We start from the raw sequence: 27,341 nt of genomic DNA on the forward strand, positions 1-27,341 counted from the left end.
GCGAGATGCAGCATAGATTTTAAGATCAGCAGGGACCACTGTGATCATGTAGCCTGACTTTCTGCATCATCACACGGGCCATAGGACTTGCCTGAATTAATTAGAGGACTGGGCCAAAAGAAACCTGATGAGGTTCAACAAGGACAAGTGCAGAGTCCTGCACTTAGGACGGAAGAATCCCATTCACTGTTACAGACTATGGGCCGAATGGATAGGAAGCAGTTCTGCAGAAAAGGACCTTGGGGTTACAGTGGACGAGAAGTTGGATATGAGTCAACAGTGTGCCCTTGTTGCCAAGAAGGCTAATGGCATTTTGGGTTGTATAAGTAGGGGTATTGCCATCAGATTGAGGGACGTGATCATTCCCCTCTATTCGACATTGGTGAGGCCTCATCTGGAGTACTGTGTCCAGTTTTGGGCCCCACACTACAAGAAGGATGTGGAAAAATTGGAAAGAGTCCAGCGGAGGGCAACAAAAATGATTAGGGGGCTGGAGCACATGACTTATGAGGAGAGGCTGAGGGAACTGGGATTGTTTAGTCTGCAGAAGAGAAGAACGAGGGGGGATTTGATAGCTGCTTTCAACTACCTGAAAGGGGGTTCCAAAGAGGATGGATCTAGACTGTTCTCAGTGGTACCTGATGACAGAACAAGGAGTAATGATCTCAAGTTGCAGTGGGGCAGGTTTAGGTTGGATATTAGGAAAAACTTTTTCACTCAGAGAGTGGTGAAGCACTGGAATGGGTTACCTAGGGAGGTGGTGGAATCTCCTTCCTTAGAGGTTTTTAAGGTCAGGCTTGACAAAGCCCTGGCTGGGATGATTTAGTTGGGAATTGGTCCTGCTTTGAGCAGGGGGTTGGACTAGATGACCTCCTGAGGTCCCTTCCAACTCTGATATTCTATGATTCTATGATTCCTGCTTCCAGTCCAATAGCTATGGTTGAACAAGAGCAGATATTTTAGGAAAAAAACAGCCAATCCTGATTTTAAAATGTCCAGTAATGACAAATCCACCATGGCTCTTGGTAAGTTGTTCCAAGAGTTAACGACCCTCTCTGTCAAAAATTTCTCCTTATTTCCAGTTGCAATTTGTCTGGCTTCAATTTCTAGCCGTTGGAGCTTATTATATCTTATGCTGCTAGACCGAAGAGCCCTTTATTATCAAATCCCTGTTCTTTGTGTAAATACTGATAGACGGTGATCAAATCACACCTTAACCTTCACTTTGTTACAATAAATAGATTGAGCCTAAGACAGGTTTTCTAATCCTGCCATCATTCTCGTGGCTCTTCTCTGAGCCCTCTCCAATTTATCAGCATCCTTCTTGAATTGTGAGCACCGTATCCAGCAGCAAATGAACCAGTGCCAAATAACTAACTAACTAACTAATCCCTCACTCTTACACAGCACTTTTCATCAGTGGTCTTCAGGTGCAGTACAAAGGAGGTCAGTATCACACGGAGTTAACAAACCTCCTGTCTCCTACTCGATATCACCTTGTTTATTCATCCAAGGACCGCATTAGTCAGCAGGAGAGGAGTGGCACAGTACTGCTCAAGAGATTTTGCGGCTGGCATATCATCATCATCATCGCTATTATTATTATAGCTGTGCCTAGAGGCCTGAGTCCAGGATCAGGGCTCTACACATGACAAAAAGACAGTGCCTATATGCAAGAGCCAGCAGCGGGATAGGGCAGGCAGATGGGAGGAGCACGAGGTAACTAGACTATGATTGGTGTGGTAAGCAGCCGCCACAGCGCAGCTGCCTAACCACTGTACTTAACTAGCTCCCTATGGCACCCCTGCCGTTTTGCATGCTTCCAGCCCCACTCTTCCTTGAGCACACACACCTGGTGTGGCTAATAGGCACCGCTGACATGGAACAACATGCTTTATTAGCAGCATGCAGCTGCTTTCCTTTCCCACCCCACAGGCAGCTTAGGTTCAGGGGGCAGACCGGTCACACTAATTCCCACCAATCTCTGGCTGCTGCTGCAGGGGTTTTCTCTCCCTCCTTCTCCAAGAAAGAAACCCACTCTCCTTGCAGGCTACTGGGAAATGAAGGAAGAGGGTTTGCTCACTGGGTTTCAGATGCAATATGTAACTGCAGAGCTAGCCACTTCTTGGTTCCTTGCCACTTTGTGTATGTGTAATGCTGCATTAATGCCAGTGTCCTGCTTACATTCCAGTGTGGGTAATTACATTCTTCCACTTGCAGTTCCAACTGCACATGGCATTCTTATGCCCATCCTAAACCACTGTGCAGCAATACTATGCTGTTAGACACCTGTGAGGGGCGTTCCACACCAGAGATGGCTGTATTTCAGTAGCAGGTAAAGCGATGCCTATATAACAGCTATATTCCACTAAGCGTTATGTCAGCTTCTGCAAAAGAAACTGCTTTTGGATCTGAACTTTCCCAAAGCTAAAGGGGTCAGGCCCATTTCTGTTCAGAACCTATTCATGTTTGTCTAACACTATGTGTAATTTATCAATAATTATATACGGCTTAAAAGAAACCCCAAGATCTGAACTTGGTGGCTTCAGCCCATTGCTGGAGACTTAAGAATAAGGAACCTGAGATTTTTCTGCTCGGGACAAGTGACTGTGTTGTCTTCATTTATATCCCACCGCAGAGGTGATGGCAATAAAACTCTCTCTCTCTCTTGATCTCACTAAAGGAAGGCTGAGTGCTTGAGAGCATCTTATGGCGATGCCTGTAGGTGTTCTACTGCCCTGACGCTATTTCCCAGCTAGCATCTGGCTACTATTTCTAACCACATGATTTTAGAGTGCAGCAGGACATTTTGCTGTTAGTGTATGACAAGTGCAGCTCAGTGGATGATACTGGAGCCACTACAGCTTTCAAGACATTAAAAAAAAAACCACTGAAAACAAACAGATCTCTGCGCTCTACTCTGCAAGTGATGAAAAGGGGACCAAACTCCCCAAACACCTGCTCCAAGAATCCATCTGAGTGGGAAAAAAAGTTGAGTCGGATTTAGTGTGGTAATACTTTTAATTAACTCTGCCTTTAAAGCCTTCCGTGAACGAGGTAGGAATTAATTAATCTTTAAGGCTCCTCCTGACGTCACATGGGAAAGGGCTGGGGGCCATTTATATTGTCTGTGGTGACCTCTGGGTGACCCCACAGCTCAATGGGGAAGGGAGCCGGGTGGTGTGGGGAGGCAATCCAGGGCTACTCAATTTCATGCGCGGAGATGAAAAAATTCTTTGGTTGGAGGGAATTAGGGAGAGGAGAAATGTTAGTACACTTTTAATTGGAAACCAGGGTCTTCTTTCAGAAGGGCTTGTTTACTTAGGCTTGGCCACTGGAGCTCAGGGGAGGCTGTAATTGAAGCAAGGGTTTGGGAGATTAAAGAGAACATATGGCTTCCACAGCCTTGCTTTTCATCTGCATTTTCTCACAAAATGGCCTTCGGTTTGTGTCTCTCCCTCACAGCCTCTTACATTTCTGGAGGGCCTTTGGGAAGGCAGCCACCGGCTGGATACACAGCTCTTAATTTCACAGCTCTTCTAGCACAGGGAAAGTCAGAGATCAAGCTCCATTGCAGATCTCGATGGGGTTCACCTGGCACTGGGGGAAAGCTGGCTGTGGGGACAGGTTCAAGGCCTCAGGGTCTCACTCCACCCAAGGTGAGTTCGAGAGACAGGAAACCATGTGAAGGAGAGTCACAACCTCATAGGGGGGAACTCTCTGGTTTCATGCCTGTAGCTCCCATTGCCTTGACTGGGATTTATGGCTGCTCAGCCCTTCTGGAAATCAGGCCAGCAGCCTGAGAAGGGACTCAGAAGCCATGGGAAGGGGTTAAAGGAGCACGGAGGTGGCTGGCCAGACTGCACAGGTGACTCCTTCAGGAAAGGCCGCACTAGAGCTCTGCTTATACTGTGGTTCTGCCTGCGGAAGCACAGCCTGGTCCTCTTCATACATGACATGGTATTACCCCACCTTCCTGGAGCACCGCTCTGCTTTGGGGCTTACAGCTTGGTCTCCTTTCCACAGGGCACGGCAGCAGTCCACTGGTTCACACAACTGCTCAGCCATGGTGAGTGCAAAGCCATCCCTCTCCAGAAGAGGGCAGCGTATCTCCCATTTCCCTTTCACTCCACCTCAAAAAAGGCGCATTGAGATGTTGGATTGCCAGACGGCATCACAAATCAAAGTCACCATGTCACATGCACACCACCACATTCAGTGAGCTCCCACTACTGTACCCATTGGATGGGAGGAGCAAAGAGATGAACATCCTGGACTGCGCTACAAAGCAGTCACATCACAAGCAGCAATGGTGGACCATCAGTAAAGGTTTAGGCATTGAGTCTGCTTTGGGGATAGGTTCAAAAATTTGGATCCTGTTCTGAAGTTTGTCCCAACCCTCCAGATCTCCTGGGTCTCCAGAATCTGGCTGGCGTTTTCATAGGAAGAGACTTTTTTCCCCCTGAAGTTTCTGCCACTCCTTTTGGTTGGGCTAGAAGTACTGTAAGCAAAACCGAGGTTGTTGGGAATACCTGGGAACAAGTTAGCCAAACTTTTTCAAACCTCCAAAAAAAAACAAACCCACCCCTCACAAATCAGATCTGGTTCACTTTTGGGGTGAGGCTTCCTGTTGGTTCTTATTTTATCTGAATTGGCTCGCTTGTTCCTCGATAAATATAGATATTTATCTCCAGTAAGTTAAAAGTGGAGGAAAGAGGGATTTTTTGCCAGTTGACTTTCCAAGGTCTGATTCAGCACCCTCACAGCACCATGTTCCCAATTCATACATTCCAATATTGGACAATCATCTACTTGACTTTCTAGCAACAATACTTGCAACTGCACCCTCAGCTGTTGGCGTTCATCATTTGTGACACTAATTGACTCAATATCACATGGCATGGAAGCCCTCCAATACGGGCCATCCAAATCTGTAGAATATCAGCTTCTCTCTCCAGGAGATCCACTGGCTATAAGGGATCTCACTCATTCTCTGGATACTCACTCACCATAACCGCTGCATCTAAAACATACAACCCTCATAACAGCGAAATCAGCAAGACACTCACTACAACAGCTGCAATGATTTTCCACCTCCATTACAAGTGCAGAGAAAGGTCCCAGTCCATCTTCATCACACCTGTACTGGAAAGGGACATTCCCAGTCAGAGGATAATGAGAACTATTTGTTTTCCAAATGGCTTAGGGGAGGCAGTGCCCTAGACTAGGATTTGGAGAGCTGTGTTTTATTCCCAGCTCTGCGACTGGCCTGCTGGGTAACCTCGGACCAGTCACGTCGCTGCTCTGTGCCTCAGTTTCCCCGCTTGTGAAATGATGCTGACCCCTTTTGCAAAGCACCTGAGATTTGCTACAGAAGAACTAGCTGTTATTACAGCAACAAAGACTTGCTACAAATGACTGCCGGCTGTTCCTTTCACAGGGCTCCGGCCTCCAGGTGTTTAGCACCTTATCATCTGACAACATGTTTCAAAAAGGAAGCAAACAGTATTTTGGAAAATCAGATGCAATTGCAAGATACAGGCAAATGGCATGTGTCTGTCTGCCCCTGCTCTTACATGGTGTCGTTAGGGACTGCAGCCTGGCTTTAGGGACACTGTTTAACTGAAATATTTCTGCTTAAAGTTCATTTTCTTTTTCTAGCCTTTGCTGCGGGACTGTTCTTATTTAGGGTTTGTGGGTTGTTTTTTTTAAAGGAAATGTTAAACATTTATATGTAAAATAATGAAAGAGGCCGATCCAAGGCTCTGGCACCCTAACACATCATTAATAGCACAATCAAATTCCAGCAGCATTAAAGTCACCATTTCAACGGGAACTCAGCCAGCCACGCACCTACCGAAACTCCATCCCAGCCCTTTGTCATTTGGGGAAGCACACCCTCAGCCCTTTCCAGACATCCTATCAAACAGCTCCTTTGGCCATATGCCTGCAAGGTCACCAAATCCGGGGTATGTCAGGCTCAGTTTTGGAGTCAGGCTATTTATTGTGGTTCAGAGGCTAGGGAATAGGCAGGGAATTTGGGAGACTTGGAGTCTAGTCCCAGTTCTGCCCCTGAGTCACCAAATGGCCTTGAACAAGGTACATCACATCTCTGTGCCGCAGTTTCCCCTCTGTAAAAATGGAAATAATGATAAAAATACCTAGCTTTTCTAATCCCCAGATCTCAAAGCACTTTACAAAGGAGGTTACTATCCTTAGACCCCATTTTACAGATGGGGAAACTGAGGGGAAAGGGGAAGTGACTCACCCAATGTGACCCAGCACACCAGTGGCAGATCTGGGACTAGAACCCAGGTCTCCCTATCCAGTGCTCTATCTACTAGGTCACGCTGCCTAATATTAAAACTTACTTTTAGATTGGAAGCTCTTTGTGGCAGAGACTGGCTTTGGACCTGGGCAACATTTTTCAAACTAAACTCCACACCCACCCAAACTAAATATATAGTCAGTTTGATCAAAATATTTCACAAGTTCATGCAGAACTACTAACTGTGGTATGTAACCTATCACTTAAATCAGACACTGTGCCAGATGACTGGCAGATAGCTAATGTGACATCCATTTTTAAAAAAGGCCCCAGAAATTATCCTAGCAAATACAGGCCAGTCAGCCTAACTTCAGTACCAGGTAAACTGGTTGAAAGGATAGAAATGAACAGAATACAAGACATAAGTAAACAGGATTCGTTGGGAAAGAGTCAACGTGGCTTTTGTAAAGGGAAATCATGCCTCACCAATCTGTTAGAATTTTTTGAGGTGGTCAAACAAATATGCAGACAAGGGGTATCCAGTACATATAGTTAACTTGGACTTTCAGAAAACCTTTCATAAGGTCCCTCACTAAAGACACTTATGCAAAGTAAGCAGTTATGGGATAAGAGGAAATCATGAATCAGTGGTTAATAGAGAGGAAACAAAAGGGTAGGAATAAATGGTCAGTTTTCAGAATGGTGAGAGGTAAATAGTGGTGTCCCGCAGGAATCTGTACTGGGACCAGTACTATTCAACATATTCATAAATGATCTGGAAAAAGGGGGAAACAGCGAGGTGGCAAAATTTGCAGATGATACAAAATTATTCCAGATAGTTACATCCAAAACTGACTGTGCAGAGTTACAAAGGGATCTCACAACATGGGATGACTGGGCAACAAAATGGCAGATGAAAATCAGTGTTGATAAATGCAAAGTAATGCACTTTGGAAAACATAATCCCGGCTATACATGCAAAATGATGGAATCTAAATTCACTGTTATCACTCAAGACAGATTTTGGAGTCACTGTGAGTAGTTCTCTAAAAATAATATCCGCTCAATGTGCAGCAGCAGTCAAAAAATTAACAGAATATTAAGAAGCATTAGGAAAGAGGTAGATTATAAAACAGAAAATATCATTCTGCCACTATATAAAGCCATGGTATATCCACACCTTGAATACTGTGTGCAGTTCTGGTCACCCATTAGAACTGAAAAAGATGCAGAGAAGGGCAACAAAAATGATTAAGGGTATGGAACAGCTTCCGTATGAGGAGAGATTAAAAAGACTGGGACTTTTCCGTTTGGAAAAGAGACAACTAAGGGGGGATATGATAGAGTTCTATAAAATCATGAATGGTGTGTAGAAGTGAATAAGGAAGTGTTATTTACCCCTTCACGTAACAAGAACCAGGGATCCCCCAACAAAATTAATAGACAGCAGGTTTAAAACAAACATAAGAAAGAACTTCTTAACACAACAATATTGGTGTGAGTGAGGTTCTGCTGCAATGGGCAAGAGGTCAGACTAGATGATCATGATGGTCCCTTCTCACCTAAAGTTTATGAGAACACAGTCAGTCTGTGGAACTCATTGCCACGGGATGCTGTGAAGGCCAAAACTATAACTAGGTTAAACGAAAATTAGGTAAGTTCCTGGAGGATACAGCCATCAATGGTTATTAGCCAAGATGATCAAGGATGCAACCCCATGCTCTGGGTGTCCTAATCCTCTGACTTGCAGAAACTAGGACTGGATGACAGGGGTGGATCTCTCGGTAATCGCCCTGTTCTGTTCATTCCCTCTGAAGCATCTGGCATTGGCCACTGTTGGAAGACAGGATACTGGGCTAGACAGACCATTGGTCTGACCCAATATGCTGTTCTTTCGTTCATGGAAAACAAATTGCTTTGGCCAAACAAGGAAGAGAACTCCAAAAGGGTCAAAATGTTTTGTTTCAACCTTTTCAAGACAAAATGTTTTGATTTTTCTGTTCGAACGACTTTTCATTTTGAATTTACTTCCATTTTATTTCATAAAAAAGGTTAAACCCTCAGAAACGAAACAAAACATTTTGGTTCGTGTTGACTGAAACATTTAGTTAGACCTGAAATGAATTTTTTTTAAAAACTTTCTTTTCACTGAAAAGTTCAAAAAAATTTCATTTCAGGTCAATCCGAAACAGATTTTTTTAAATTTATTTTTCAGATCCGCCACTGAACCAAAAGATCAGTTTGTTGCACAGCGTTATGGGCATTTGCACTATGTATTTGTACAGCACTCAGCATAATAAGGCCTGGAATCAGTTGAAGTTCTTAAGCTTGAAAGATTGTCTCTTTCACCAACAGAAGTTGGTTCAGTAACAAGCTATTATCTCCCCCACCTTGTCCGCACAATAATACATACTCATTATAATAACTTAACTCACTTTTGTAAAGAGATCTACCAAAGTAAGCTGCTAAGTATTATTGTCACTGCATAGGGAAGGCATCTGTCCATCATTTCAACATTCCAAGTCCCACAAACCTTCTGCATGTCCATAATTCTGCATAACCCTTGTAAAATACAGTCAGAGCTGGCGGGATGGTGTAAAAACCTATCAATGAACAGTCCATCAAGGGAAGGAGTGTGACCTGCTTTCACGACAGCACAGAGAGGAGTCAGGCTGCATCATGGATTACTGCAGGGGTCTCCATGGAGCAACTCTTCCTCCACCTGCAAGGTGGAGGAGTAGGTAGATAGGGGCAGGGAATGGGCAGACCCTCAGTCAAATCTTTGTCCATCCCTCTGACACACTGGCTGGAGTATATATCTGCAGCAGATCACCTCCCCCGTGAAGCAAGAGGGAAACCAGACTCACAATTCCTTCCCAGGTCTATTCCTGGGGCAGTGCAGCTACGTGCCATCTCTGCCTCAGGCAGACTGGGAAGTGACAGTCCAGCCCCAGATCTCGATTGTATAAAACATAAGCTACTTGTCTGCACTTTCAGGATCCTCCATGGGCTTTCTCCACCCTCCGTCTCATCCAGTAGTGAAAGGTTGACTCCCACCTCCGACTGGCTCATGATGCCAGCCTCCATCACCCACTTATATCTTCAAACCCGCACCTTGGTACTTTCTTCCCTGCTTTTCCTCGTGCTTGGAGAAGCACCCTGTGAACAGCCACAAAACTAACACATTATTCTCCTTCGGATTCCTCATTAAAACTCCTCTCTTCCATGAGGCCTACAGAAATCTTAATAATGGTTTGGCTGTGGGTGTGCAGAGCCCACGGCCAATCATTCGGACGGGAGTGATTTCACTTCCTAGTGCTCCCACCTCTGTCGGTCTCCATTGGTTGTCTCTTGGCTTGTGCTTAGTTTGTAAAGCCCTTCGGGGCAGGAATTGTTGTTTGGTTTGGTGTTTGTACAGCACCTAGCGCAATGGGATCCTGGCCCACGACTGGGGCTCCCATGATTATCTCTGTCTCCCTCTAGTGGCTAGGCCACACCTAGAGATTTAAAAGCCTGCTTCTCCCTACAAACTAATGTTATTGGATGTAAGACATAGAAGCTGGAGCTTTTAGAGGCAGAGGTATGTGTTCAGTCATCACACAGGAGCCAAGAAGGAGTCTCATTACATGACTTGAGTGGGAAAAGCAGCCACATTGTTATCATGGGTTACATACCCACCCCTACAGCTTGGAGTGGTTCTCAGTTTGGATTTATATGTCCCAGCTGGGGTCCATCTCTCATAAGCTCTCTGGGGCTGGGGCCGTCTTTTTGTTCTGGGCCACAACTGGGGCTCCTATGCGCTAAGGTCATACAAATCAATAACAATAGTCAGGCATGTCTCTGTGGGGGCCTGGACTCACTCCCCACAGCACAGGCCACAAGCTCCTCTCTGCTCCGGGTTCCCCCTTACCGGAATCCGACAAAGCCGGGCTCACCAGGCTGAGCAGCTCCCGCTCCTTCTCATAGTCGCTCTTACACAGCAGTTGGCCTTCCTTCAGCACGAACTCATCGCCCTTCTGCAGCCGCCTCTCGCAGACGCAGCAGCAGAAGCAGCTCAGGTGGTAGACGCTCTTCTGGGCCCGCATGATGAACTCGCTGGGCGCGATGCCTTCAAAGCAGCCGCCGCACTTCACAGCGAACAGCCTGGCAGGAGAGAGAGAAGGAACACGTTCCAGCGGGGCTGCCAACTTGGGGGCACCGTGACCCCTTCTGCTGGTTGTCACCTTGCCCCTGATGGGAGGGACACGCCAAATCTACATTAAACAGACCTGTCCTCGTCTTTAATATGGAGCAGTGGCTTGTTGAGCCTGCACTGCAAATCCCAGTGTCCAATGCTCCACCTTCCCTCTGTGGTCTATTAAGGACTGTGTTGGAATTGCAAGCTATCACTTTAAGAGTTGGGGGGGTTTCCTGGTCCTGCTTGCAGTCTAGATGACTCTTTGGTGAAGCATGAGGTCCAGGGCTCAGAGAGGCAGAGTCAGGCTGGAAGGAGCAGCCTAGAACATGGCGGGGTGAGTTGTGTCCCTGTTTTATGGAGCAGCCTGCTTTGTCTCTCTCTGGTTTTGGATTCTCGTGTGTTATCGCTGTGACCACTGAGAAATAAAGTAATGTTACACTGCAATCTTCCAGCAAGATTATTTGATGTTTCTAATCTAACTTTTCTGCGGGTGTGCCGTGAACATAACACCATCAGTTCAAGGTGGAGCACTGCATGATGCAACCTGTAGTATCCACGGGCCTATCACTCCATTTTACGGTGCTTACTTCTGACAAATAAGAAAATAGTGGAGTCAAGAATTATGTAAATGAAGTAATTCACAACTTTCAATTACCTAAAGTGTTTGGGAAAAAAAGTACATACCATAATTAAACTGCAATACATTTCTAATCTCTGTGGGTAATAGAGTGTAGCAAAGTCCATCTTACTAATTATCAGAAGTAATAGAAGTGTTTGGTTTATTTATACTCAAGATATTAACAAGAATAAAGTCAGAGTTAAGGTCGGTAGTGGACTGTGGTTCATTAAGAAGTAAAACAAGTACTAACATACACAAAATAAAAGCTAGAAGTGCTGAAAAATATTTCTAGATTCTGAAATAAAATTATCTGAAATTTCCTTTACGTATTTCCCAAATTTTAAGGCACGAGGGTTTTGTTTATTTAAATTGATAAAAGCTAAATGGAAACATACTTTTTTATCCCATGAGTTAAAGGTAAACACAACTCCCGACCACATCATAAGCATCTATGCCTTATATTAGGTCCAAAAGGTATCCTATGTCTACCCACAAGGAATGCAGAGCTCTGCAGAGCTCAAAAGATTGTCTATTCCACCTATGTAAGTTGGTCCAATAAAAGATCTCTCTCCCATCTTGTCTCTTTCATATCATGGGACTAACATGGCTACAATACTGCAAACAACAGTTCAAAAGCCATTTTCGTTTGGCAAGTTTTGGAAAATGTTCAATTTTGTGTCCAAAAAATTGTGTTTCAGAATTGGGGTTTTTAAATATCTTATCTCTCCCTTTTTAATTTTTTTTCTACTGAATGCACTAAAATGTCATCAATATTTCTCTTTTTCCCACTTTTTTTCATGTCATTTTTACTTTTACAGTTCTGACACTTACAAAAAAAATGAACACTTTTGCCAAAGTTACAGAGCAGCAAAAGGAAAAAAAGAAAAGAAAAACCACAGACCTGGGCCCTGATTCTTCAACTATTTCCTTGTGTGCTCAACTTTACTCCCTGAGCAGGTTCATTAATTCCAATGAGGCCTCACCTGCTAGGAAAGTTAAGCACCTGCAGAAGTGTTTGCAGGATCAGGACCTACAATTTTCAATTCCAGTTTCATCAAATAAAGAAAAAAAATTTGAATCAAAGTGAAAATGTGTCACAAAAACTGTCAATTGATAAGAAAGACCATTTTTGATTAAACTTTTTATTTTGAAAAAATTCATTTATCTCTAATAATAATTATGGCTAAAATTTTGTCTTTGAATTCAGAACATGTAATATATTGCAGACTGTATTGTCCTCCTGATTTGGACATAGATGTTTCAATGCAGCACAGCCTGTAAATTGACTTCAAAGGATCTTTAACAAATTTACACCAGCCGCGTATCCTATGTTTAGCCCTTGTAGGATGATGCATTTGAGGCTACAATAGGTTGTTTTACCCATCTTTAATTATCACGATCCTGTAATGTAGCATGAAATGTACTCCATATTTATTTTTGCCTAGTGGGTAGCACAATGGACTGGAACTCAGAAGACCTGACCCTTCTACTGACCTGCTGGGTGACCTTGGACAAGTTGTGCCCCTGCTCTGTGCCTCAGTTTTCCTGTCTGTAAAAAGGGGCTAATGAAACTGGCCTCTTAAGTAAAGTGCTCTGAAATCTACATATGAAAAAGTGCTAGGGGTTATTAAGTAATAGGTGTTAGTCATAAGAGCAAGAGATTATTAACTAACTGTAATGGAATTTTTCCCCTTTCAAGAGAGGGAATAAGTCTTGTTAGCACTAGTAGGGAATATCACCTGTTCAACAGGGACACTTGACTCTCCCTATTGGAGACTCACACTGAGAAAAATAGGTTCCATCTCCTATTAACATTATTGGGGTGAGCTCCCCATGGGTATGGTGGGTGAAACCTCTATTAATATGAACGGTGTGTACTTCCCTTTGTGGTGGATGTGTATCCCTGGTTAATATTACTGGAGTCAATTCCCCCATTCATAAAGCCATTAACATTACAAGTGCCTATTCCCCCTCATTAACATGGTATGTGGACTATTGTCCATCATTCAGTGTAGGAACCACAGAAATCACCCTTTGTCTCCAGTCTGCCCCCTTTGCTTATTCACATCTCTGGAGAGAAGGGCTGTGATCCAGGCTATTTCCATTAATGCCATACATTACAAGGCTGCTTTGGTTTATTGGCATCAATTCTTCAAGTGCACCATGTAAACATAACAGCAACAGCAGCTGCCACCAATTAGCACCAACGCCCATCCTACTGGAATAGCTGTCATTACCGCAGGAGGCCAGCTCTGCAGGGGGACGAGGGAGTGGGATACAGAGTCTCCCATATAATCTGTGTCTCAATCGAATCTACAAAGAAACTAAGTGCTGAGCAAGGTTAAAATGCAGAGAACCACCCAGCGCGCAGTCTGTGCATTTGTCCAACATACTCCAGGTGTAATCAAGGGCCATGATTTTGAACATGATGTTATTTCTTTATCCTGATTTCAGCTCAGTCATAGGCTGTTATTTTGCATGTGCTGCCAGGTCTTCTTCCTCTCTTGCTCTTTGAGGAATGCTATTCTGAAGACATGTCTTACAGAAATGACCTGAAAATATCACGGGTAGGACTCTTCTCAGCTGCCTTTGAGAAGGTGTTGACTCTGGTTCTTGCTCTCTTGAATCTCTACTTGCTACACACCCAGCGACTGTGGCTGCCACAAAGGCTGGTCTTTTATATCACAATGGCCTAGACCCTCTGGGGTTTCCAAAATCGGCAGCAGAACTTCAGCTAGATCTTGTGGTTCACAGACAGCCCGTGCTGGATGCGGCATGCTGGGATGTGAAGTGTTCTCTTTGGCTCATTCCACTGATCAGCATGTGCAGCTCCTTTCTGGATGTCTCGTCTAGGCAGAGGAGTGAGAGCTGAAAGAGTCTAGTCATGTATGAATTACAGCGGCTGGGTCTCCATTTGAGGGGAATGGGTGGAGACGTCAGGGTTGACCCAATTGCTCCTCCAGCCAAATTGGTGGTAACATGTCCATTGACATCAGTGGGAGCAGAATTAGGTCAATGCTGAGTACTTTTGAAAATCTCTCGTTGGCCAAAGGTGAGAGAAGGTGCTTTAGTGCCTGCTGCTGATTGATGCACCAGGGTTAGTGGTGAATCCAGAGTGACCCTGAAGCTGCATACTCCCTTACCCACCAGCCAGAATGCACAGTCGACAAAGAGGTGATAGCTTTGGCCAACACCTCCAACTATTTACCTCTCCAAATTAGCATTACTTCAGTCCTTCCAGAATTCTGATTAAGCCATCTGTTCTCCATCTTGCCTTGAATCTCCCTGAAGCCCTGGATGATATGAGGACACAGTGGAGGGAAAGGATACTTAGCATACTGTTGACAGCCTATGTTGTCTCACTCTATCACTGAGGTTTGTACTAAAGTACGTAAGAGGAGCAGAAACAAGACCAAGCCTTGTGCAACTCTGGATGGCAGAGATTTTGGGGAGCAGGAGGTGCCTGCTCACCTAATCTGTTGGGAAGGACTGAAGAAAGCCGTCTCAGTGCAATTATGGTGATTTTTTTTTTCTGGATCTGGTAAGTGAGTTAGCACTTCAGAAGTCAGACAAAGATGCTGATACTGCTTGACCCATCTCCTTGAGGAGGAAGTTCAGCAGTACGAACAACAATGGCCTGAAGAAGACTTTGAAGGATCCAGGTTGATTCCAAGGCCAGAAAGGACCACTGTGATCATGTAGCCTGACCTCCTGCAGAACATAGGCCAGAGAACTTCCCTGAAATAACTCCTCCTTGAAGTACAGCAGATCTTCTAGAAAAACATCCAATCTTGATTTTAAAATTGCCCATGATGGAGAATCCATCACAACTCTTGGCAGATGGTTCCAATGGTTCCTGAGGATCTTGCCCCAGAAGGAGAGGACTGAAACTCAGTCAGTGGCATGTTGTGAATTGGGTGGGTTATTGAGTGTTTCAGGGTGACTGATGGTGTCCTCCCTGAGGGATGAGCTCACTATTTCTATCAGCAGAGGAACCAGGCATTGCAGGCTGGATTTGATCACCCCTGAGGGGTAGGGTCCAGGTGCCAGATGGTGCCACAGAATTCACTCTGAGCTTCAGCAGCTGAAGCACTGTGCCCAATTCTGATGAAGTGTCTGGTTTGTGAGTCTCCTTCTGCACAGGTTCATTGATCACGCGGCCGAGGAGGCTGCGATGGGTTCACTCGATTTGTTTAGAAGAGAGAAAGGAAAGCTGCTCATTGCAGGTAGTGGCTGAGCTTGGGGTAGAGTGGACACAATCTGGGCTTTGGGTTGACTGACTATTCAGAACAGCTTCCAAGGCTGGAATTTGGAGGGTGTTGTGGAATTTGGAGAGCAGAGGCCCATGAGTAATTGGCCAGAGACATTGCCTGAGTTTGTATAAATTCCTTATGTTGCCATTGTTTGGATTCTGAGGAGGTGTCCTCCAGCTTCCTGCCTTTGCATTTCAACTTCCTCCATTTGTCCAAGAACCAAGGTAACCTTTGTGGGTGGTTCCATGGTACGGGATACTTCCAGGACTAGGCTGTTGGTTGGTGCTCACACCTCCTAGGCCGCCTTTCACCTGTAGATCACTGGTTCAAAATCAGCCAAGTTCAGACCATTTGATGGCCTTCAATGGACCTATACAAATGCTGATCAGAGTCCAGTTACAGATCACATCACAACTGGAGCCACTGATGTTAATCTCAGCAGAGAGGTCATGGAGACAGAGCGAGGTTTGCATCTTGGTAGGTTGTTCTGGCAATGCACAGTTTAGGCACATGCCCATTTGGCATTTAGTCTCTTGGGCTTTCAAACCAGCACTTCCCCACACACTGAAGTGTTTAAAAGAACTGTAGAAAACAGAAGGTGATGGGTTGTTCTTGGGTGGAGGGTTCGGAGTATCATTCAGATGTTTCCCAAATTGTGGTGTACCACTTGTGTCTGTGGGATGAGACCAGCGTCTATGGTCTGCACTTACCTCTTGGTTTTGTTCATGAAACACAGGCACCGTAAGCTAACGTGTTCATCTTCACGGCACCCTACCAGTATTTTACAAGTTCCCTGTGAGGCTCCAGGGGTCTGGAACCCGGCTCTCTGGCTCCTGGACACACCGCCCCCAAAAAGGTCTGTTTGAGTGGGGAACAGCTGCCTATTAGCCCTATGGCCTCAACTACCACTGTTCTACCACAGAGGCCCTGACTGGCAGTGCCTACCAGATTCCCTGAGTGGCCCAGGCATGCTATGTAAGGCCTTGGGAAGACATCTGCAGGCTGGCTGTGAAACTAGTTAGACCCCATTCTTGCTGCTGCGACAGACCCTGCTGCACACTCCTAGTCTTGCTCCTAGTCCCAATTCGTGGTTCTTGGCCCCTGCTCCACTTCTGATTTCTCACCCTGCCGCTGTTCCACTCACATACCTCAGCTGACCTACTTGGCTCCAACCCAGTGCGGCTCATTGACCTCAAACATGACCTTACCCTACAGCGTGACACTAGTATAGACTGCTGCTTCCGGCCTGGACCCCCTGGACTGAACTCAGAACCTAGTTACCAAGCTGCCTCTGGCCTCCATCTGCATCTCATAGCTGGGATCCTGACATTCATAGATACTGAGGACAAACGGTACCATTGTGATCCTCTAGTCTGACCTTCTGCATAAACACCCAGAGAATAATTCTTCGTTACTACATGACACTAATTAAGTCCAATCACTTGGGCTTGAACTACAGCATGGTGTTTAGAAAGCCTCCAACCTGTATTGAAAGAGTTCAAGCAATGATGAATTTGCCACTTCCCTTGAATAGTTCATATTTCCCTGGGTTTCCCATGAACAGCTTGGCAGACTTTACCAGATGATAACATTCCTCATCAGGTTCTTAGAGAGTAGATACTTTTTAAAAAAAATCTATTGAAAAAAACCCCACACACAGAGGAAATGAAATGCCTCAGTCTTGAATCAGTCTCATTCCAACAAGGAGAGGAGCAGATGTGTGCAGAATATTGACAGCAAAATGCAGAAACTACCAGAAAATAGATGAATCGGTTCCGAGGCCAGAAGGGTCCACTGTGATCATTGGGATTTTCAGATTTCATTACCAACATGAAAGCTTGTAGGCCAAAACAGTTGCTCAGCTACATCGGACCAGATCCTAAGCTGGTGTAAGTCAGCCTAGGATAACTGAAATCAGTGCAGCTAGGCTGACTTACATCTGCTGAGGCTGTGTCCTGTCCATTTTTTGAGTGCTTCAGAGACCCTTTTGGAGAGAAAATTAGCACAACCTGGACCCGTTTTAGACTGCAAAGACGGGCTCACATAGAGATACACAGAAATCCTCCCTCTGCCCCCCCGCCATTTTAAAATCTCTAAATAGTCACTCTGCATCAAGCACAATTTGGGGTGTCTGTAAGAAATCACACCAAACAAAAAGAACCACAACAACAAAAATTGTGCTAATTTGCACCTTTCTAGGCCATGGTCCTGGCAACTGGACCCATGTGGATGGACCCCAGCACCTACACAGTGCCTGTGCAGACCCAGTTACACGATAGGGATCCTAGAGATGAGATTATGCATTCCCAGGAGACACAGACAAGGCACCTACAAAAAGAGGTGTGGGGGGTGTATATGCAGACAGATATAACCTATGTGCTGTATCCAGCTGAGAGAGCTCCCAAGCATACATGTCCCACAAGGCCACAGAAAACAGCTGGACTGAAGGCCAGACTTATCTGTTAAGAGCTGAGGTAAAGAGCTGCCCGAAGGCAGCCATTTGCACTGCCCAATGTGTTTTATTAGTCCAATAAAATCCAGGAGCTAGGCTGCCTATTGTTGTGCGCCATCTACTGGTGCACCATGCGCTAGCTATTGATGCAGACATATGTTTGGGGAATGGCCAACGCTGGGAGACATCTCAGCTGCCCCTCACGGAGCTACAGAGCATCTTGGTGGAGGGGGGGAAGAGCTCTTGCGAAGACATTCCCATGCCCTCACCTCTAGCATCTATCAATCCTAGCTCAGACTCAGAGCCCCATCACTAGAGCACCACACACTCACGCATTTTGCCTCACAACCCCCCTGTGACAGAGGGTAGTGCTTCACAGGTGGAAAACCGAGGCTCAGGCAAACCAATGGGCCCAGATTTCAGGACCTTTGAGGATCTGAGCCACAGAGAGACTAATGGACTGGTATTTAGGCACCTAGAGCGCTAGATACGTGCTTGGTGGTATTTTCAAAAGCACCTAAACAGATTGAAATCAACGGGAGTCAGGCATTTGGGGAGTTCTTCCACAAGGCGACAGCCTACATCTTTAGTTGCCTAAATGCCTTTGAAAATCTGGCCCTAAGTGCCTTGCTTTGGCCCACAGAAAACCTAGGCTGGAGCTGGGAACTGAACCCAGGACTCTCAAGCAAGCACCGTATCCACCTGCTTCTCCACTCCTGAGTCTGATGACTGTTACTCCTCACACGCTGAGTGCGGACACTGGGCTCACTGCTGCCAGCCGGCCCAAGCCAGCAACGCTCCCTAAATGAGCAACACTGAGGGCTCATTGTTCTCTTCTGCCTCCCTTTGCCCAGCCTCCACCCCACCCATGTCAGCTGAATAAACTGTCAAGAGATTGGGACAAACACTGCTGGGGAGTCAACAAGCACTTCAGAGCCCGCAGCAGCTGGTGCCATCTGTGCCAATCTCATTAACCTCTTCTCTCAAAGCATCATGTTGACTCAGGCAAGGGGAGGGGAGTAAGCGACAGTATCAGCCCTGAACCTGTCTTCAGAGAAGGGAGGGGAAGATGATTAACCTCAGTCTCTCTCCATATGTAGGTAACACCGGGGACACCACCACCCCCAGCATCTGCCAAGCTACGAAGTACAGAACCAAACACCTGCGAGCCAGATGTGCGCACAGCTGACTGGGTGCCACAACTGACCCAGTGGCTGAACACGCCACCTGCCAGCTGTTTCCGCCAAGGTGGGCTGGAGGAGGGGGAAACCCTTTAGAAAGCTCCTGATGTAATTAACACTCAGCCTGCGCTTCCCTTCCTGTTAGTGATCCCGCTGGATGGTAAGGAGAAATTGTCTGAAGTCAGGAGCCTCCTGTGTCTCTTACTTACACAGAACAAATGCTGCATCCTTCCTTCCCTCCTGCACCTGCACCCCCCTTGCCATCCCTGCTTTGCTAAGGAGCTGGGTCCCTGTCACAGCCCCCCAGCCATATAGTTTCTTGCTCAGCCACAGAGGGCACTGCAGAGTGGTGCAAAATGCTCCCTTCCCATCTCGCTCCAGGCCAGTGTATTGCTCCAGCTCTACCCTAGTGTCAATCTGACCTATTGATGGGAAACTGGAGCGGTACAGTGATGAAGCCGGCCTTCTGTCTCCTCAACCTGCCCAGCCCAGGGCAGAGAGAGGTGGCGAGCAGAGGCTGAGTGTGCTTGCTCTGCAGCCCATCCATCCCTGCTGGTGAGAAACTGGGAGCTGAACATGTTGCTTGCACTGAGATCTCCACTCTGACCACCCTGGAGAGACTGGAACTGGGACATAGGGTGTGTCTACGCTGCAGTTGGACACCTGCAACTGGCCCGGGCCAGCTGACAGCCTCCTGGGTTTCGGGCTAAGGGGCTGTTTCACTGCAGTGTAGACATTCAGGTCCAATACTGAGCTTGGGCTGTAGGACCCTGTGAGGTGGGAGGGTCCCAGAGCTGGGGCTGCAGCCCAGCTAGAACATCTACACTGCAATGAAACAGCCCCTTAGCCTGAGCCCGAGCCAGCTGGCACAGGCCAGTCGTGGGTGTCTAATTCCAATATAGACATACCCTAAGAGGGAAACTGCCTACAAAAACCTTCCAATGCTGGCCAGCCGAGGGAGAGAGAAAAATGACATGCTTCGTTCATGGGCCCACCGACACCTGCAGGCCAGAGCGAGGAGGACCAGCAACGGAGCATGGAATCCCCAACCCCCTCCTTTCTCCTGCTGCCACAAGACGCAAAGAGACCAGGGACAGGGACTACGTGGACTGTAAAAAGAGAATCCAAGCACAGAGAATGAATCTGTGCTCTTCATGTTACAACACAGAGAACTAACCCCCGGCCGGGGGGGGGGAGGCGGGGGAACCGGCACTGCTTTAGGGTCTGGCCGATGCATCGCAGCACACAGACTATCCTCAGACACAATGGAACCCACATTTGATGGGCCACATGCCAGGCCCTGCACCAAGCCCCTCAACAGGGAGCACCCAAGGGTGGGGTTCTGCAGTGATTGGGGTGGAGGAATAGATAGATGGGATCTGCCCTACCAGGTTCCACCAATCTGTAGTAGCTTCTGTCACCGCTTTGGTTCAGCCAGTAGATGCTCATCATTCTTGAGCCAACAGACATGCTGTCCCCCTTCCCAGGCCCACCTACTGTGTGGTAGCAAGGCCCTGCTTTACCCCTTGAAAGTACACACTGCAAAAAACCCCAACCCCTAGACGCACTCCAAACATGCTCAGTGCCTCCGCGAACATGAGGATTATCTAAGCTATGACGGGAGAGAGAGGGAATTCACTCGATAAATGCTTGGTGAGCAATAGTCACCTTGCAAGTATGCTGCTGATAGCACTCTGTCAGAGAAAGTGTGGGACAAATGCCTGCATAAATCAGCTCCCCCCGCCAACAATTCTCAGACACCCCACAGTAAGCTATGGCTCCTCTGGGGGCTGTAAACATGCTGTATCCAAGCTGCGGGAGGATATTGGACACTGATCCTTCACAGCTGAACTAAGTGTCGCAGGAAATAGCAGCACGTGTTGTCAGGTTCCTTCATTCCACCGTAGAAGGCGGTTTGGGGTTGAGGGAATTGTCCGAATGTCTGACGTAGGCGTCAGACTGTGCACACAGGAGGGTGTAGCCCATCCGCTGTCAGATTCTGATCTCAGTGGTTTAAAGCTGGGAGTAGCTCCATTGAGATCGGGTGAGTTCAAGCAGCATTGAACCAGAGGAGAATCAGGCCCCAGAGGCTGGAGTTTATTAGCCAGATTTAACTCCTTCAAATCCATTAGCACAAGGAGAATTGTAGCCTTGGAGCCCATCCAGTGTCTGGTCTCTCTCTCCTCCACAACAGCGGAATGAAGAACAAGGAACAAGTGGCCAGAGATGCTCATTGTCTCATTTCCTTCGCTCAGTCACTGTGTGGCAGTCAACTGAAACACACAAGGCCTCAGATTTCAGAAACAGAGCTGTCCCTCCATGTGCTGCCTACATGCAGGGCCGGCTCCAGACCCCAGCGCGCCAAGTGCGTGCTTGGAGCAGCATGCCGCGGGGGGTGCTCTGCCTGTCACCGGGAGGGCGGCAGGCGGCTCCGGTGGACCTCCCGCAGGCGTGCCTGCGGAGGGTCCGCTGGTCCCACGGCTCCGGTGGACCTCCCGCAGGCGTGCCTGCGGATGCTCCACCAGAGCCGCGGGACCAGCGGACCCTCCGCAGGCACGTTTGCAGGAGGTCCACCGGAGCCGCGGGATCGGCAACCGCCAGAGTGCCCCCCGCAGCGTGCCGCTGTGCTTGGGGCGGCGAAATTGCTAGAGCCGCCCCTGCCCACATGAGAACCATCTGTTGCCCATTGCCAGCTACCTGAGTCGCCTACGCCACCCGGTCAGAGCATCCCATGGAAATGTTGGGCTCTTGACACTTTGGAAACAGGAACTGTCATTTTCCTGTACCAGATCTGGACTGGGCACAGAGCTTGCGAATACACTCCAACTTTGTTCATCCTAAGATCCTTTAATGTTCTGCCAGGTATAGCTGGAGTTTGTTTAAATAAGGTATTTCTACACACACACACACACACAGTGGCTGAACAGTATAATAGGTTTTAGCATTCCATTCTGTCTCCCCCTTTAATTTTGACATTCCTACCACTTATAATATTTACACTATACTCTGTCATTGAAGTTCAATATGTATTGGTTTGTTAAGGGTCTCTGAATTGTACTGCTTTCTTAATTATGCAGCCCGAACATGTAACTACTTGATCATCTGGCTGTCCATTAGTTGCAACAACAGGCTATGGTCGGTCCAGAATCCTTGAGTTGTCGTCTTCTTTTTCTGCATCTGCTACCTGTAGAGTTTGCTCTTTTGATTGTTCTCTCTGTGGAACAAACTGTAGATGTCAATGGTTTCTGTTGAACTCTCCCCTGTCATTCTCAAATGACATATGATCTGGGTGCTGAATTCCTTTTCTTTTTGACAGCTGGAGTTGTCCATCCTTTTTCTCCATCCAGTTTGAGATGAATACAGTCACCAGGTTCTAGATCTAGCTGTTCTCTGTGTGATGTCCATTGTAAATGTGTTCATAAATTCTGTTAGCCTTTTTATCTGATTTGGCTCCTCTCTTCACTTTGGAGACAGAACTACCGTTCCAACTTTGGAAAAGAGTCTGAATTGTCTTCCCACGAGGACTTGTGCTGGACTATATCCAAGAGCTGCTATTGGTGTTGATCTGTCACTCAGAAGAGCAAGGAATCGATCTTCCTGCTGTAGCATTTTCTTGGCTGTCTGAACAGCTCTCTCAGCCTCTCCATTTGCCTGAGGGTAATGTGGGCTGCTAGTAATAGGATCAAAATCATTTTTTGTTCAGAATGACAGAATTCTGCACCAGTGAATTGTGGTCCATGGTCCATCACAAGTTCTGGAATACAAAAATGAGCAAAAGTCCACTTAATTTTCTCGATAACAGTGCAACATGTCGTTCAAGAACATTATATTTTTATATACCTGAAAAAATAGTCCACAACAACCAGGTAATGATATCCTCTGAATCTGCATAAATGTGCAGCTTCTTCCAAGTTCTGTCTGGTAAAGGTGTTGTTATTAAAAAGGTTCTTTGCGTTGGTCTGTTAATTCTGCAATCGTCACATGCGGACAATTTATTCTTTATGTCCTTGCTGATACCCAGCCACCATGTTGACTGGTTAGCCCATTCACAGCATTTAGTTAATCCTTGATTCCTTCCTGGATGAGGTTTCTCCTCTCATTTCCCTTGGAATTACAATGCAAGTGCCTTTAATCATGAGTCCATCTGACTCACTTAATAGTCCATGCTCCAGAAAGCAGTCTCGTCACTTCCTTATGATACTTTGGCCAGCTGCCCCTAAAGTAACTTAGAACATCCTGAAGTTATGTCTCTGTTGAGGTTGCTTTTTGTAGCTGGTCGTGTAGTCTCTTTTCTGACACTGGTCTGTACGCATCCACGTATGCTTTTACCTCATCTTTGAGCACATGGGTAATTATGTTCAACAACCAGATTTTTCCCAGAAACATATTTAGCACTTGGGTTAAATTGCATTAACCTTTAGCAATAGACACTGGTATCTCAGTGGTGCTTGAACTAGCTCTTTTCCACTGATGAAAGTTACAAGTGATTTATGGTCTGTTAGTGTAAACGAGTCCAGTCCATGCAAAAACCTGTAACAGTGTTCACACGCCCATACGCTTGCCAGGCACTCCTTTTCATTCTGTGAGTGTGCGAGAGCAAAAGGCAACTAGCTTGCACTCATAGCCATGTCGTTGCAACAGTGCACCTCCTAGGCCATAACTGCTTGTATACGCACTGACCATCGTGGGTTTGTTCACATCATAGTACTTCAGAACTGGAGCAGCTGAGATCATTTCTTTTTTAAGGCAATTTCTTGATTTGGGCCTCATAGCCAAGATGTGTTGGACTTTAATAGTTCATCCTGTGGTTTTGTCACTGGGGAATGGTCTTGTAGGTATTGACCAAACTATTTTACCATACCCCGTATACATCTCAGTTCTGGTACATTCATTGGTGCATTCAATGCTCAAATTGCTTTTAACTTCTCAGTGCTAGGACTGATTCCATCTTTGTTGCCTGTCCCAAAAACTTGCATTTTCTGCCTACTCTCAAATCATTTTCCCTTGTGTTGCTTCAGTCCAGAATGATCTATTAGGCTTAGGAGTTCGTTGAGGGTTTTGCTGTGTTCTTCCATTGAAGATCCATATATCGCAATGTCATCCAGGAAAACTACAACTCCATTTGTGCTCATTAACCATTCTGCCATCTTTCTTTGGAAAATTTCAGGTGCACTGGTAATCCCAAAGGTAATCTTTGAAAGCAAATCCTCCCAAAAGGTGTGATAAATGTAGTCAGTTTAATACATTCTTTGGCTAAAGGATTTGCCAAAATCCACTCACAGCATCCATCCTGGAGAATACTGTAGCTCAGGGGTCGGCAACCTTTCAGAAGTGGTGTGCCGAGTCTTTATTTATTCACTCTAATTTAAGATTTCGCGTGCCAGTAATACATTTTAACATTTTTAGAAGATCTCTTTCTATAAGTCTATAATATATAACTAAACTATTGTTTTATGTAAAGTAAATAAGGTTTTTAAAATGTTTAAGAAACTTCATTTAAAATTAAATTAAAATGCAGAGTCCCCTGGAACAGTGGCCAGGACCTGGGCAGTGTGAGTGCCACTGAAAATCAGCTCGCATGCTGCCTTTGGCACGCGTGCCATAGGTTAGCTACCCCTGCTGTAGCTCCTTTCACTTTGGGGACGCAGCCGTCCAGTATTGGGAAGATAGATTTTTCTCTCACAACTTAAGTCTTTTATGATCCACCCATTCATATGTTTCCATTTTTCTTTATACTGGTACCATTGGGGTACACCATGCTGTTGGCACAGAGATTTTCTCAATTATGCCAATCAGCTCCAGTCTCTTTAACAAGTTTTCTATTTAATGATGTAATGGGGGAAGAAGGCTGTGAGGTGCATGTACACTATATGGTTCAGCATCATCTCTTAAGGTGATTTGTACCACTTCTCCTTTAAAAAAATCCAGTATCACCAGGGGTGCCATTTCAGATTCTCTTTGGGGGGGGACAACTTTAACTGTGATTCCAGGGGCTACTTAGACACCTGACAACTCTAGTTTTTTTTGCAGATAACTTAGAAATTAGTTGAAAGGAGCACTGTGTCTAATTTCCATATAAAGAAAGAAAAAATATATACAAACACCAATTAAAGCCACATTTTAAGCTTATATGTAAATTTAGAACAATCAGGAGATAATACAGCAAGATATGCCCAATCCCAAACCTTAAAGTATCAATTCTGGAGATTTCAGAAGCACAGGTATGATCCTTTGTACACTATCTTTGGTAGAGATAAATTAAAATAAAATCTGCTTACTTCCTCTAACAGACACACTCTGTGTTACTGACATTATCTCCTCTATTTTAGTCAATTGTTTTTCACTCCATTAAAAGCATATTTATTTAATTTTAACATACATAATTAAGGTTTTTAAATCTTTTATTAAGAAAAGGAATTTATTTTTCTAATTATTTTGGCATTTAAGTTTATCAATCACAATCATGTATGTGATTCACTAACATTTGACTCCATTATTACTATTAGTATCAGTCGTGGAACTGCATTTATTTTCATACCATTTTTAAGTTATTTTACAGATAGAACTAAAAATACAATTTGAAAATAAGCAACCTTCATCTGCCCAGTGTCTAAAGTTATGTGTGTAGCTATTTTTTTTAAACTGGCACTGCTAAGGTGAGTGCACGTTAAATTTACATTCTACAAGGATACTATTAGTTGATTGTACCACTTTAAATAATGAATGACAAAGCACAATATGGTAATAAAAGTAATAATGATAATTATTCCAGCCAGGACAGATTAGGCATTTTAGAACTCACTACTCAAAGAATTAAATTTAAGCATAAGAGAAATTAAATTATGAAATGCACAGACCAGTCAAAAAACTAAAATAACAGCACTGTAATCCTTAACGATCTTTGAAAGAATAAAATTACAGAGAACATATATGCATTGCGAATTTTGACAGGAAGTAGCAAATTATAACAACTACAACACAAGTGTGTGTGTGTGAAAAAGAAGAGAGTGTGTTGGGGGGAGTGTGTGTGTTGGGAGGAGTGTGTCTCTTTAAGCAGAGCACTCAAGAATCTGAATGCTTGCAGCAGCAGCCGCAGCTCCCACTCCTGAGTGGCACAGAGAGGTTCCCTGTTCCCCCACCCCAGCTCAGCAGAGACAGGGTACATGCGCAGCAGATCAGGAGGCAGGCTCTGGGTCCTGAACAACTTGGTCAGTGGCAGCCCCATAGTAGTGCTGCGGATGCAGATGGCAGTGGAGCAGGGCAGGGCCGCCCAGAGGATTCAAGGGGCTTGGGGCAAAGCAATTTTGGGGGCCCCTTCCATAAAAAAAATTGCAATACTATATTCGCAAATTGCTCCACTTGCTCCCCCCCATGGGTGGCCCTGGGAAAAATAAACCTTCTGCATCTTGGTACAAACTCAGTTTTGAGAAAACTTCTTTACAAGGTATCACTGGTTCTCAGAATCAGCTAGTGCTAAAAGGCACTAAAGCTCATTAAAAGGGTTGGACAAATATTTTCCATCAAAACTTTTTTTGGATCGAAAACTAGGGGTTTTTAAAAAGCAGAAAAAAATCATGGACAATGTCTGCTTTCCTTCAAAATTTGTTGTGGTTTTTTTTAATTGAAAAGCTGAAATTAGTCTGCCAAAACCTGAATATGGTTTGGGGTTTCAGAAGTGTGTGGCCAAATATTTGCTGCTTGCTGTGTTTGATTGTTTAAAGAAACAATAAAAAAATCTGCTTAAAAAAAATCCAAAACTTTTGAACCACCTCAGCTTGTAACCAAACACCTGAGCCCATCCAGGCAGAGATTTTTCCAGGTTTCTGATACTCTGCTGGCTTCCTTGACTCATATCTGTCTCCATAACTTTGGGTTAATTTAGGTTAGAACATAAGAACATAAGAACAGCCATACTGGGTCAGACCAAAGGTCCATCCAGCCCAGTATCCTGTCTGCTGACAATGGCCAATGCCAAGTGCCCCAGAGGGAATGAACCTAACAGGTAATGATCAAGTGTTCTCTCTCCTGCCATCCATCTCCACCCTCTGACAAACAGAGGCTAGGGACACCATTCCTTACCCATCCTGGCTAATAGCCATTAATGGACTTAACCTCCATGCATTTATCTGTTTCCTAGAGACTGGCTCCCTGGGGTCCCTCACAAACTGGAGACAGTTACTATGGGTTTGTCTTTAGTATAGCTTATGTACATACTCCACAAACTGAGTATTTGAGCTTGTTCCAGAATCTGGGATGAGTCTATGTTGTGAAAACTGACACGCTCAAAATAGCACATGCATGTGAATGGACACAGGGTGCTAAAATTAAATTAACCCGGGGGTTCTCAAACTATGGGTCAGGACCCCTCAGGGGGTCACAAGGTTATTACTG

General features: G+C 45.5%; 1 protein-coding gene across 2 annotated transcripts in view; it reads right to left on the reverse strand.

Annotated features, from left to right (window-relative positions):
- LMX1A (LIM homeobox transcription factor 1 alpha) overlaps nt 1–27,341 on the reverse strand; it is a 54,001-nt gene that overhangs the window by 19,822 nt on the left and 6,838 nt on the right. For both annotated transcript variants that reach the window (XM_045028049.1, XM_045028050.1), the window contains exon 2: nt 10,179–10,411. In XM_045028049.1, coding sequence (XP_044883984.1) covers nt 10,179–10,353 — 175 coding nt within the window. In that variant the 5' untranslated portion in view covers nt 10,354–10,411. The remainder of the gene's footprint in view (nt 1–10,178; nt 10,412–27,341) is intronic.

Source organism: Mauremys mutica, chromosome 8 (genome assembly GCF_020497125.1).
Source record: "Mauremys mutica isolate MM-2020 ecotype Southern chromosome 8, ASM2049712v1, whole genome shotgun sequence".
NCBI classification, from domain to species: Eukaryota; Metazoa; Chordata; order Testudines; family Geoemydidae; genus Mauremys; species Mauremys mutica.